The 12,415-nt window shown below is 49.8% G+C and overlaps 1 protein-coding gene across 1 annotated transcript in view; it reads right to left on the bottom strand.

The window, feature by feature from the left end:
* PTH1R (parathyroid hormone 1 receptor) overlaps positions 1–11,419 on the bottom strand; it is an 83,251-nt gene extending 71,832 nt beyond the window's left edge. Inside the window, exon 1 of the mRNA XM_033068506.1 lies at positions 10,971–11,419. Coding sequence (XP_032924397.1) covers positions 10,971–11,045 — 75 coding nt within the window. The 5' untranslated portion in view covers positions 11,046–11,419. The remainder of the gene's footprint in view (positions 1–10,970) is intronic.
* Between the last annotated feature and the right edge of the window lie 996 nt (positions 11,420–12,415).

Genomic DNA, 12,415 nt, shown 5'->3' on the forward strand with positions numbered 1-12,415 from the left:
TTTTCTCCTTTCCTTTCCTTTCCTTTCCTTTCCTTTCCTTTCCTTTCCTTTCCTTTCCTTTCCTTTCCTTTCCTTTCCTTTCCTTTCCTTTCCTTTCCTTTCCTTTCCTTTCCTTTCCTTTCCTTTCCTTTCCTTTCCTTTCCTTTCCTTTCCTTTCCTTTCCTTTCCTTTCCTTTCCTTTCCTTTCCTTTCCTTTCCTTTCCTTTCCTTTCCTTTCCTTTCCTTTCCTTTCCTTTCCTTTCCTTTCCTTTCCTTTCCTTTCCTTTCCTTTCCTTTCCTTTCCTTTCCTTTCCTTTCCCTTTCCTTTCCTTTCCTTTCCTTTCCTTTCCTTTCCTTTCCTTTCCTTTCCTTTCCTTTCCTTTCCTTTCCTTTCCTTTCCTTTCCTTTCCTTTCCTTTCCTTTCCTTTCCTTTCCTTTCCTTTTCCCCTTTCCTTTTCCCCTTTCCTTTTCCCCTTTCCTTTTCCCCTTTCCTTTTCCCCTTTCCTTTTCCCCTTTCCTTTTCCCCTTTCCTTTTCCCCTTTCCTTTTCCCCTTTCCTTTTCCCCTTTCCTTTTCCCCTTTCCTTTTCCCCTTTCCTTTTCCCCTTTCCTTTTCCCCTTTCCTTTTCCCCTTTCCTTTTCCCCTTTCCTTTTCCCCTTTCCTTTTCCCCTTTCCTTTTCCCCATTTCCTTTCCCCATTTCCTTTCCTTTCCCCATTTCCTTTTCCCATTCCTTTTTCCCTTTCCCTTTTTCCCTTTCCTTTCCTCTCCTTGCTTTTTCCCCTTTCCTTTTCCCCTTTTCCCTTTCCTTTGTTTCATTCTTTTCCCCCTCTTTAACCCTTTCCTCCCCGCCTGGATTCCCGCTGGAAGCCCCGCTCCCATTCCAGCTGTGGCCGCAGCCGTGCCTCAAACCGCAGGTATCCAACCCCATCCCGACCCCTGGAATGCTGCTCCATGTCCCGATTCTCCCCCTCCCCTCTCCCTCTGCTCCCTTTTCCTGGGAAGGGCGGCTCTGTTCCCAAAAAACCCCGGCGGGAGCGGAGCTGGGATGGGGTTGGGATGCGGGGACAACAAGGGCGGCTCTGTGCGGGCACGGGAGCGGGGGCAGCGCTCCACGTGCTCCTGATCCAGCACTTCCAGGGCTGTGCTCAATATCCCAGCACTTCCAGGGCTGCCCTCAATATCCCAGCACTTCCAGGGTATCTCTCAATATCCCAGCAATTCCAGGATATCCCTTGATCCCAGCACTTACAGGGTATCCCTCTATCCCAGCACTTCCAGGGTATCCCTCAATATCCCAGCACTTCAGGGCTTCCCTCTATCCCAGCACTTCCAGAATTTCCCTCTGTCCCAGCACTTCCAGGGCTGTCCTCAATATCCCAGCGCTTCCAGGACATCCCTTTATCCCAGCATTTCCAGGATATCTCTCAATATCCCAGCACTTCCAGAGCATCCCTCTATCCCAGCACTTCCAGGATATCTCTCAATATCCCAGCAATTCCAGGATATCCCTCCATATCCCAGCACTTCCAGGGCTTCCTTCTATCCCAGCACTTGCAGGACTTCCCTCAATATCCCAGAAGTTCCAGGATTTCCCTCAATATTCCAGCACATCCCTCGTATCCCAGCTCCAGACAATCAGCTTCAGGATCTCCCTCTCCTGAATCCAGCCAGGCAGCTCCAGCATTCCCTCATCCCCCAAATCCAGCTAATCAAGTCCAGAATTCCCCAAATCCCCCAAATCCAGCTGCTCAGATTGGGAATTCTGCAAATCTCCCAAATCCAGCTGATAAATTCTGGAATTCCCCAAATCCCCCAAATCCAGCTGATCAGATCTGGCATTCCCTTATCCCCCAAATCCAGCTGATCAATTCCATAATTCCCCAAATCCAGCTGATCAGCTCTGGATTTCCCTATTCCCCAAATCCAGCTCCTCAGATCTGTAATTCCCCAATTCCCCCAAATCCAGCTGATCAACTCTGGAATTCCCTAAATCCCCCAAATCCAGCTGATCAGATCTGGAATTCCCTCATCCCCTAAATCCATGTGATCAGCTCTGGAATTCCCTTATCTCTAATCCAGTTGATCAACTCCGGAATCCCACAAATCCCCCAAATCCACCTGCTCAGCTCAGGGATCCCCCCATCTCCCCAATCCATCCCCTCAGCTCCCACATTCCCTGCTCCCCTCGCTCCAGCCGCTCAGTTCCAGCATCCCCTCCTCTCCTGCATCCAGGCAGCTCCGGAATTCCCTCCTCTCCTTTTCCTGGGAAAGAAGCCGACACTCTGGAGAGGCTGATCCTGGAGCTGAGGGAAGCCCCTGGGAGAAAAGCTGGATTGGTTTTTCCACAGGAGATTATAGGAGGGAGAAAGAAAATCCCTGGATTTTCACAGCCTGGCTATGAAGAAGCCACAGCATCCGAATAAATCCAACCCTGGAGCATATTGCAGTGAGATATTCCTGCGGGAATATCGACATTCCTGAGCTCCATGGATCCAGGGGGTGGCCAATCCTTGGGATCCTCACCGTGGATGTTCCCACAGTGACACGGGGCTCTCCTGCAGGTTTAGCCCGGACAAATCCAGGCTCCAAGGGAATTCCCAGATCCAGCAATCCCGGCCTTTCTGGGTGAATCTAAGGAATATCCCGCTCCAGCTCTGCTCCCAGCCCCATTCCCGGATTTACTGCAGGGGATGAGCCCAGGGATGCTGCAATCCAGGGAATCCTCCTAGCCAGAAGGATAAATCCAGGCCATAAACGGATTAAATCATGGAATTGTGGAATAATCTGGGTTGGAAGGGACATTTAAAGGCCACTTTATCCATCCCCCCTGGAACGAGCAGGGAAATCTTCCTAAGCAGCAGATTCATTGATCATTTGTTGGGAATTCCCCAACATCTGTTGGAATTTCGGGAGGGATGGGAGAACAGCAGCAGGAATGGGAGCACTGGGAAGCAGGGGGAGGTGGGAATGGGAATGTCCCTGCTGTGGCCCCAGTGTCCCCAGCCCCGCCGGGGGTGACAGATGGGTCACCCTGGGGCTGCGCTGCTCTTATCAGCTCCTTATCAGCCCGGGGTGCTGAGTCAGGGCAGCTCCCTTATCCTGCCCTGTCCCCCATGGAGGCTCTCCCTGCCATCCCATTCCCTGGCACAGCCCCAGCTCCTGCCCTGCATCCCAAGCACGGAACTCTGCTGCTTTTCCACCACCTGAAAACAAAACAGCAAAAAAGTTCTGGTGCCTCCCCTTTTCCAGCAGCCTGAGCCGCCTCTGCCTGGTGGCACAGAAAATTGGGAATACACAGCACAGGGTGCTGATTTCCTGCTCCCAAACCTCCAAAATCCACGGAAAGGCCATTAAAATTCAATGTATTGATCACAGGGACTTTGCCAATGACACTGAGGCAAAATTAGGAAAAAATTTAGGGAGCAGAGAAGGAAAAAAAAATATTTCCTGACCAATCTGCTTTAAATACTGGAGCTCAATGTGCCCAAATCTCAGAGATGATTTGGCAGCTCCAAATCCACAATGGGATCCAGCCCTGTCCTGTGGTTTGGAAAATCCACTTTTCCAGTGTGTCAGGAGCACTTTTCCCAGGGCCAGGAGCAGGAGGGACATTCCCACCTCGCTGAGCCCCCTCATTGCTCTCCTTGAAATCATTCCAGAAGTTTAATTGCCTGGGGCAGGAGGCACCACAGGAGATGCTGGAGATCACCAGGGCTTGGAGATGTGGCTGGAAAACCGGGATCTCTCCATTGGGAGAATACTTTCTCTTCCCATCCAACTGGGATCACTGGGAGAATCATTTCCCTTTTCATCCAGATGGGATCTCTCCATTTACAGAATTCTCTCCCTTCCCATCCAACTGGGATCACTGGGAGAATCCCTCTCCCTTCCCCTCATCCTCTCTCCCTTTACAGAATCCTCTCCCTTCCCATCCAGCTGGGATCTCTCCATTTACAGAATCCTCTCCCCATCCCACCCAGATCTCTCCAGTTACAGAATTCCTTTCCTTCCCATCCCCAGCCCTGCAGGGACACCCCTGCACTCCCTTGGATCCACAAATACATCCCAGTTTGGTACCAAATTCCATGGGTTTGTAAAAACTCCCCGAGGCCCAGCCAGTCCTGGCCCTGCCTTGCCTTATCCCAGTCCAGGGGTTTTCCTGGATAAACACTCCTGGGAAACCAGCTCGTGGGAAAATCAGCTGTGTCTGTGTTAGCCTGGAATGGTTTGGGCTGGAATGGAGCTGAAAATTGGAATTATTTTATGGGATCATCCCATTCCATGGGCACCTCCCCCTGCCCCAGGCTGCTCCCAGCCCCTTACAGGGATCCAGGGGCAGCCACAGCTTTTCTGGGAATTCCATCCCAGCCCCTCCCAGCCAGGAATTCCTTCCCAACATCTCATCCATCCCTCACCTTTTCCAGGTTAAAGCCATTAGAGATCCATATTTAAACACCCTGGAAGTCCCACCTCTGTCAGCTCCCTCCCACTTTTATTTCAGGGATCACTTTCCTGTATTTTTACTGAGCGGAGTCGAATTGCTGCCCACAAAATAAAAGCTCCTTGTAATGGATATTGATCCGAGTCTCGGAATAAACCTGGGACAAGGAGCTTGTGTCCTTGCTCCAAGTCTCAAAGCCACTCAGATTCCACAGTGTCCAAGAGGAAACATGGATTGGGATTCAAGGAGTCAAGGGGTTCAGGCAATTAAAACAGGATCGAGGGAAAGAACATGGAAATCAGTCCGGAGTTTTTGGTGAATTTTGGAATTTGATTTGTGTCTTTTGAATAATGAAAGACACCTGGATAGTGGGGTGAACTTTAAGGTCCCTTCCAAGCCACTCCATCCCAAAATTCTGGGATTCTATGAAATTAATCCTCAGCTCTCTGATAAGGTGCTTTAGCTCAGAAGATCAATTAATGATTTCCTACAGCTGAGCATTCCCTGCAATCCCAGGTCCTGCTGTATCCCTAAATTAGATGTGTCCCAGACCATTCCCAGGTTTTGGGGCTATGGAAAATGAAGTAACTTGGGCTGGGTGGGAGCAAAGCTGAGGATCACCCAGACCCAGCTTTTCCTTTGGGGAATTCCCTGTGCCCACAAGGATTGGGATTCAGCTCCGTGGCAAAAATGTTGATTCTTTGTCCCCAGAATTGTGACAAAAATTCAAAGCCAGGGACAGAAATGATGGAGCAGGGTCTGGTGAAGGGACTGGAACAAAGCTATCCCGGCCTTTCCAGGTGGATCTAAGGAATATCCCGCTCCAGCTCTGCTCCCAGCCCCATTCCCGGATTTACTGCAGGGGATGAGCCCAGGGATGCTGCAATCCCGGGAATCCTCCCAGCCAGGAGGATAAATCCAGGCCATAAATGGATTAAATCATGGAATTGTGGAATAATCTGGGTTGGAAGGGACATTTAAAGGCCACTTTATCCATCTCCCCTGGAATGAGCAGGAACATCACCTAAAAGTGCCAGAGATTCCTAAAATCCCACAAATCACAGTTCACTGATAATTTTCCCTCTTCCAGGTGGGAATTCCCCACAAAGCGCTCATCCCTCAATCCATGAGAACCATGAGCTGAATTTCGGGATTTTTGTTAAAACACAACACAAAAAAAATTAAATAATTCCCCCCAAAACCCCAAATTGCATTTCAGTCCCAAACCAAAATCCAGGGAAGGGAAGGGAAGGTTTTTTAAGGACACCCAAACATCCAACCCTGCCCTTCCAGATCCAATGGGGGCCGTGTCTCCAGAGAAAGCCCCGGGAATTCTTGGAGAGAGGGGAGGGAGGCGGGAGCTGAGATAGCATCGGGAGCCCGGATCAGCAGCGGGGCAGCCGTGTGGAAAACCAGATAAGGAACCTGGGCTGCTGAGTCAGCAATTCCTGACCCTTCCCTGCCCCAGACACTGATCCAGGGATCCTTCTCCAGAGGCCAAGATTCCTCTGGATCTGTTTTTCTGGGAGAAGTTGGAACCCTCCGGATCGTTACGGTGGAAAGGCTCCGAACTTTGGGATTTTGGGGGAATGTTTGGGGATGGGATGGGATGGGATGGGATGGGATGGGATGGGATGGGATGGGATGGGATGGGATGGGATGGGATGGGATGGGATGGGATGGGATAGAGATGGGATGGGATAAGATGGGATGGGATAGAGATGGGATGGGATAAGATGGGATGGGATCAGTGGGATGGGATGGGATGGGATGGGGATGGTGATGGGATGAGGTTTCCAGTGCCAGGACAGGTTTCCCCCTCACCCCACAGCCATAATTTCAGAGTGACAAAAGTGATCTTTGTGTCCCAAATCCCTCTGCAAACGGGGCCTGATTCCAGCTGGATTGGATGGAGGGAATTCTCCTAAGGATGGGAATCCTCTGGGGGGACAATCCCTCATCCCATGAAGAGCTCTGGGATGTCCCTCCCAGGCACAGGGGGTGGCCCTGGTGCCTCCAGCTGTCCCTGTCTGGGGGATCCCTGCAGGCCCAGCCACGCTCCAGCCGGGATAATCCCGCTGATCCCAAAAAACCACCCGGGGCTATTTCTGGAGAACACAAACCAAACAACAACTGCTGCTCCCGTGGCCACCCCTGGGCTTTCATCTCCTGCAGCCCTGACCCCTCTGGGCTCAGCTGTGCTCCTGCTTTTCCTCTTCCCAAGCCTCCCACAAACCCAGCGCGATTTGCTGGAATTTTCTGGGTTTGTGGGGGCTGAGCGGCCAGGCCGGGCTTTGCCCTCACCCAGGGGGTTTTTGGTTTTCCCTGGGTGCTGGAGAGGTTCAGATCCAGGGATTTCAGCTGGTCCTGAGTGCAAGAACAGCAGGACAATCCCTCGGAAATGTGGGAGCTGGGGTGTATCCTTCCTGGGAATGTGCCTAGGAAAGGACATTCCCCATTGTTTGGGGCCTGGCTTGGCTTGATGAAGTTGGGATTTGTAAGATTTCCATACAGGCCTATTTATTATCTTTATTTTTTTTAATTTATAATATTTTAATAATTTTTTATTTATTTTTACTATTATTTTAATTATTCTTATTATATTGTTATAATATTTATTATAGTTATAATATTTGCTATATTTATAATATTTATAATATTTACTATATTTATAATATTTATCATATTATTTATATTTATATTTATATTTATATTTATATTTATATTCTTATTCTTATTCTTATTCTTATTCTTATTCTTGTTCTTATTTTTGTTTTTATTATGGGTTGTATTCCCAGGACAAACACCATCATTCCTTCCTTCCATCCAACTGCAAACCATTCCCTTTTCCCGATTTATGGAGATTTTTGGGATTGAGGTGAGCACCAAGGAATGAGTCCAAGAGGAAAATCCCACCCAGCACCTCCTTAATCCAAACCTTCCTCAGCAGCACAGAATTCCAGAGGGAATTCCTTGGGAAGGACCTTTAGGATCATCCCATCCCAACCCCAACCCAGGCTGCTCCAAACCCCATCCAGCCTTTCCTAGGACACTTCCAGGGACTCAGGGGTGGATGAAATTTTCTCCAGGTCCCCGAGTGCCAGAAGAGATTCCCAGGCCCCCAAAGATTGGGATTGGGATTTTTAGGAAGTTCAGTATCACCCAAGCACCCTGAGCAGGGCCAGGGCTGGGATTGCAGCCAATAAAAAGTGGGAATTATTCATTTTCCCACCCATTCCCTTCCCAAAATTGGGATGTTCTGGTCCCAAGCCCCACAGGAGGCTGCTGTGTTATTATTAATAATAGTTAATTAATTGATTGATGAATCAGAATATCTCCTCCAATGACAGCAGGGCTGGGATCTCCCAGGCTGAGCAAAAGGAGGGAAAATAAAAAGGCTTGGAAGAGCAAACCTCGGAGATTTTGGCTCCATGAATCCCGGGATTAGGCTGGAAAGATCTTTCAGATCCTAAAATCCATCCATCCATGACATGGGGAGATTTTCCCTCTGCCAGCACCTCCCAGATAAAAACCATTCCCACATTTCCCTGCTGCTGTCAGTCCCGACTTTTAAAGCTCCTTTTGCCACAAATTCTCCTCAAGCCCGTCTTTGCCGAGCTCTCCACTTTAGGCCGGTCTTAATTCCTTAATCCTGGGACTAAAGAGCGGAATTATCCTGCGTTTCCACCCTCACCCCGCTGGATTCCAGGTGGAATTCCCCCCATTGCCCGGGCTGTTCCAGGGAAGTGTTGGGAAGATCACCCTGGATTGTCAGGAGAGCTGGAATAAAGCCGAGCCTTGCCCAAGCCTTTCCCCACCTCAAATATCCCTGAAATCCCAGAACTGGGATTTGATCCACAGGGAAGAGAGCCCTGATTTCCCCCACTTTTCTCTCTTTCCCAGATTTTTTTCCCGTACTGGATTTCCCTCCCAGGCTGGGATGATCCCAGCTCCCAATCCCGGGATTTCCCATCCCGAGATTCCCGCTGGAATATCGGCAGTGACAGCTGGGGACACTCTGCCCCATCCCAACATCACAGAGCTGCAGAGAATCACAATTCCCAGATTCCCAGGAATTGTGGCCTGGAATCTCCTGATCCAAGCCCAGAGCTGAGCCTGGCTCTGCTCTGCCTGGGGGGGATCGCTTTAAGCTCAGCCCAGAGCCGGAATTAAATCCCTGCATCCCCATCCTGCTGTTTTTCCCGTGGTTTTTTCCCTGTTGCTCCTAAGGAAGGGAAAATTTACGGCAGCAGCTCCCTCAGAGCCACTGAGCAAATATCAAATGTATTTATGGCTCCTTCATAAATAACAACAACAAATTTTCTAAGAAATAATAATGACAACACAAATCTACGATAAATATTAATACACATTTTATAACAAATATTAATAATAGCAAATTTTATAACAAATCCATAAAATCTCTCCCTGCTGATCACTCTCAATCCCATTCCCTCTTTCCAGAGCCTGTTTAAAAATCTGATTAGCTGGAAAAAGAAGCAGCAGCTCCAATAAAAACCAGGCTTGAGGCGATTTTGGGACGTGGGTGACAAGGGGTGACATTTTCCTGCCCAGGAGGGACACTCGGGATCTCTGCAGCTCCCAGAATGTCAGGATGGATTTAGGAACCCTCTGGGAATCCCTTCTGCTGTCAAGAGTGATTGAAACGGGAATTTAAGCTTGGCCTAACTAATCCAAACAGGGTTTGGAGCAGCAGGACCTGAAATCAGTAAAAAATCCGAAGGGATTTTTATTTTTTTGGGAAAGACTCACAGAATCAGCAAATCCAGGTCCAGGAGGGGCTTTAGGAAAATTCCTGTGTTTTCCCAGCAAGTTCCATGGATTTCTCTGCCCTCTGGGATTCTGCAAGAGCTGTTCCCAATTTTTGCCCAGGTCCAGCTCTCCCTGAGCCGGCACTGGGGACACGAGGGCACCTCCCAGCTCATCCCTGGCATGGAAAGGATCTCTTGGGATGGAATATCCCAAAAAAATCCCACTGTGGGTTCGAGGCAGCTGATACTGGGTGCACTGGGAGGGAGGAGTGAGCTGGGAATGGGAATAGGAATGGAAATGGGAATGAGAAATGCAGCCTTGCTCAGTTTTGCATCCTGAAATTTCCCCAGCTCCAGCCTGGCTGCTTCCCAATCCTGATTTTCCCAGTCCCAGGAACTGCAGGAATTCTGGAGCAGGGGGCAGCAGGTGCTGCAGGACCTGGATACAGCCCCAAAGTCAGGAGATGCCGATCCAGCCCTGAAATTTGGGAAGAAACTCTTCCATCCCTGAAATCCCAACAGATCTCCAACTGATTTCCCCAATTTTCTTTGGATTTTGGAAGGTTTCTGCACCAGTTTAACAGGGATGGACTCGGACAGGGATTGTTTTCCTTCTCATTTATTGAGGAGAATTTTCCTGCTGGAAAAGTCGGAAACCTCCCCCTAGCAGCTCTGCACAAGATTCCAAACCACCAAATCCAGGGATAAGGCCCAGGCTGGGGGATCCTGGAGGGTCAGGAAGGACCTGGCTGGAACCAGAATGATCCCAACCCCAATTCCAGTCCCATTTCCATCCCTCCTGCAGAGCAGATCCCCCTTTCCATGGGTGTCCTGCTCCTTCCTGGACTGGAAAACGCTGGGAAGTGAGAGCAGGAGAATCCCAGGGATGGGGAAAGCCAGGAGAGCTCCTGTCACAGCAGAATTCCAGCACTGGCTCCATATCCAGTGGCTGATTCCCGAGGAAATTTCCCTTCTCTGCTTCCTGAAGGTTTGGGAGCTGCAGGTTTTAAACCATCTCCCACTTTGGATGGATTTATCCTGATTTTCCAGCCTTGGAAAGCCTGGTGTGAGCAGGAAGGGGTGGAAAGGAGCAAAGGGTTTCTACAACTTCCCTGTTTTCCCTGAATTTCATTCCCAAGGAAAGGCTCTGTGTCACTGGGGTTCAGGAGATTTGCAGGGAAAGGAGATGGATTGGGCATGGAATTGTCTTGGAGGGGTGGAGAGGAAGGAAAGGGAAAGGGAGGAGGAGGAAGGAGAAGGGAAGAAGGGAAATGTGGAGAAAAGGGGAAAAGGAAGGAAAAGAGGAAGGGAAAGGGAAGAGAAAAAGTGAAAGGAAAAGGAAGAGGAAGAAATTAAAAGGAAAAAAAAAAGGCAAAGGAATAGGGGGGAAAGAAGAAAAAAGGAAAAAAAAAACAAAAGAGAAATTAAAAAAAATTAGAAGTAGAATAAAAAATTAGAAAGGGGAAAAAAGAAAAAAAAAAAGCAAAAAGTAAAAAAAAAAGCAAAAAGCAGCAAAGTTGTGCTTTCTCCACAGGCAGATCCTGAAACTGTGCCCCAGCCGCTGTCCCAGCTCCCTGTCAAACCTCGCACGTCCTGCCCAGAGCTTTCCAAGCGATCCCAACTCCGGGGAAGCACAGACATTTCCACCGCAGCCCCCGGAGCCCGCCGCACTCCGGATCCTCCAGCGGATCCCAAAAACCCCAAACAAGCTTTCCAATCCTTCACGCAGGGAGAAAAAAAAAATTAAAAAAAAAAAATAACACAAAACTGCGACTCACCAGCGCGTAAACCGAGCTGAGCACGGAGCAGCAGAGGATCAAACCCAGGCTGGGATACACCAGATATGATCCCATATCCAAGGGGCTGCCTCCAGCATCCAGCCTCGCGCGGGGAAGCGGGAGGAGGCGAGCTCGGAATTCCAGCGGCGCGGATCCCCCGGTGCCCCGCAGCCCTGCGGGGTTCGCTGAGCTCGGCTCCCCCGGATTTTCAGCGCCACAGGCACATGACGAGAGATCCCGGGGCTTTCGCTCGCCTTCTTCTCATGGCTGGAGTGGCGGGCAGCTCCCAAAATCGCGCGGAGCCCATGGGGAGAGGCAGCGGAGCCGCTCCCGGTGCCGCCGGATCATCGGGGAGGAATCGCATCCATACGGGCCCGCCTCGGGATCCCGGTCTGCTGCGGCTCCGGGAAGTTCAAATCATTTCTTTGTCAAACGCAAACACGGAGAAGGCAGCGGGAGAGGGAGGGAAGGAGGGAGGGAAGGAGGGAGGGAAGGAGGGAGGGAGCAGGGAGAGGGCTGGAAGGGGTGGGAGATGCCGGAGGGAGGGGGAACCTTTAACCACCGCTTTATTTTTAGCCGCAGTAATTTTATCTTTTCGCTCGCCGAGGGGGACAAAAAACCCCCAAACTCCCCCCGCTCTCCGTCCCTTTTATTTTTGGGTTTTGCTTTGTTTTTTTCCCCTTTTTTTTATTTTATTTTTTTTTCTTCCTCTCTCTGCCGCACGCAAACAAATCCCGAATTTCCAAAAAGCCCCAAAAGTTGGGAATGTTTTCCCTCCGCATTTACCTTCGGGCCAGCGGTGGCACTGAGGGTTTTTCTTTTCTTGGCTGTCCCAAGAAGTTGGTTCTGCCAGCCAGGGAATTCTCTGGTTTTAGGGAGAAATCGGGAATTTTTGGCTTCTCTCTCCCTCGCTGCCTCCAAGGAGCTGCAGTTTGGAAAAGCCGATTGCAAACGTGGGGCTGAACATTCCCTGCCTCTCCTTCCTTTATTTTAGGGCTTTTGGAGGTTTTATTTTATTTATTCCCCCGGCAGCAAAAAACGCTTTGCCCTCACTCCGAAATTCCCTGAAATCCTCGGGATTTGGGATTATTTTGATTTTGGGAATTAATATTTTTTCTTTTTTTTCCCCATCCACACGGGCGCAGAGTTTTCCGGCAGATCCCAAGATCCCTAAAAACCAGGAAAAGCGGGTTTGGGTCTGCCCGAGCCCATCCCGCTGCTCCCCAGCCTGGATTTCTCCAGCATTCCCAACTTCCAGACTGGGATATCACTCCCAGCTCAGCAGGAACTTTCATTCATAAAACTCCACTGCGAAAAAAAAAAAAAAAAAAAAACCCAAACCAACCCCAAAACCATAAAAAAAATCCCAACCCAGCCTCTCCCCTCCCCAAATGGAGCCGTGGGGGGAGGGATTATTTGGGAATTGCGGCGGGATCCAGCATTCC

This window comes from Catharus ustulatus, chromosome 1 (genome assembly GCF_009819885.2).
Source record: "Catharus ustulatus isolate bCatUst1 chromosome 1, bCatUst1.pri.v2, whole genome shotgun sequence".
Taxonomy (NCBI): domain Eukaryota; kingdom Metazoa; phylum Chordata; class Aves; order Passeriformes; family Turdidae; genus Catharus; species Catharus ustulatus.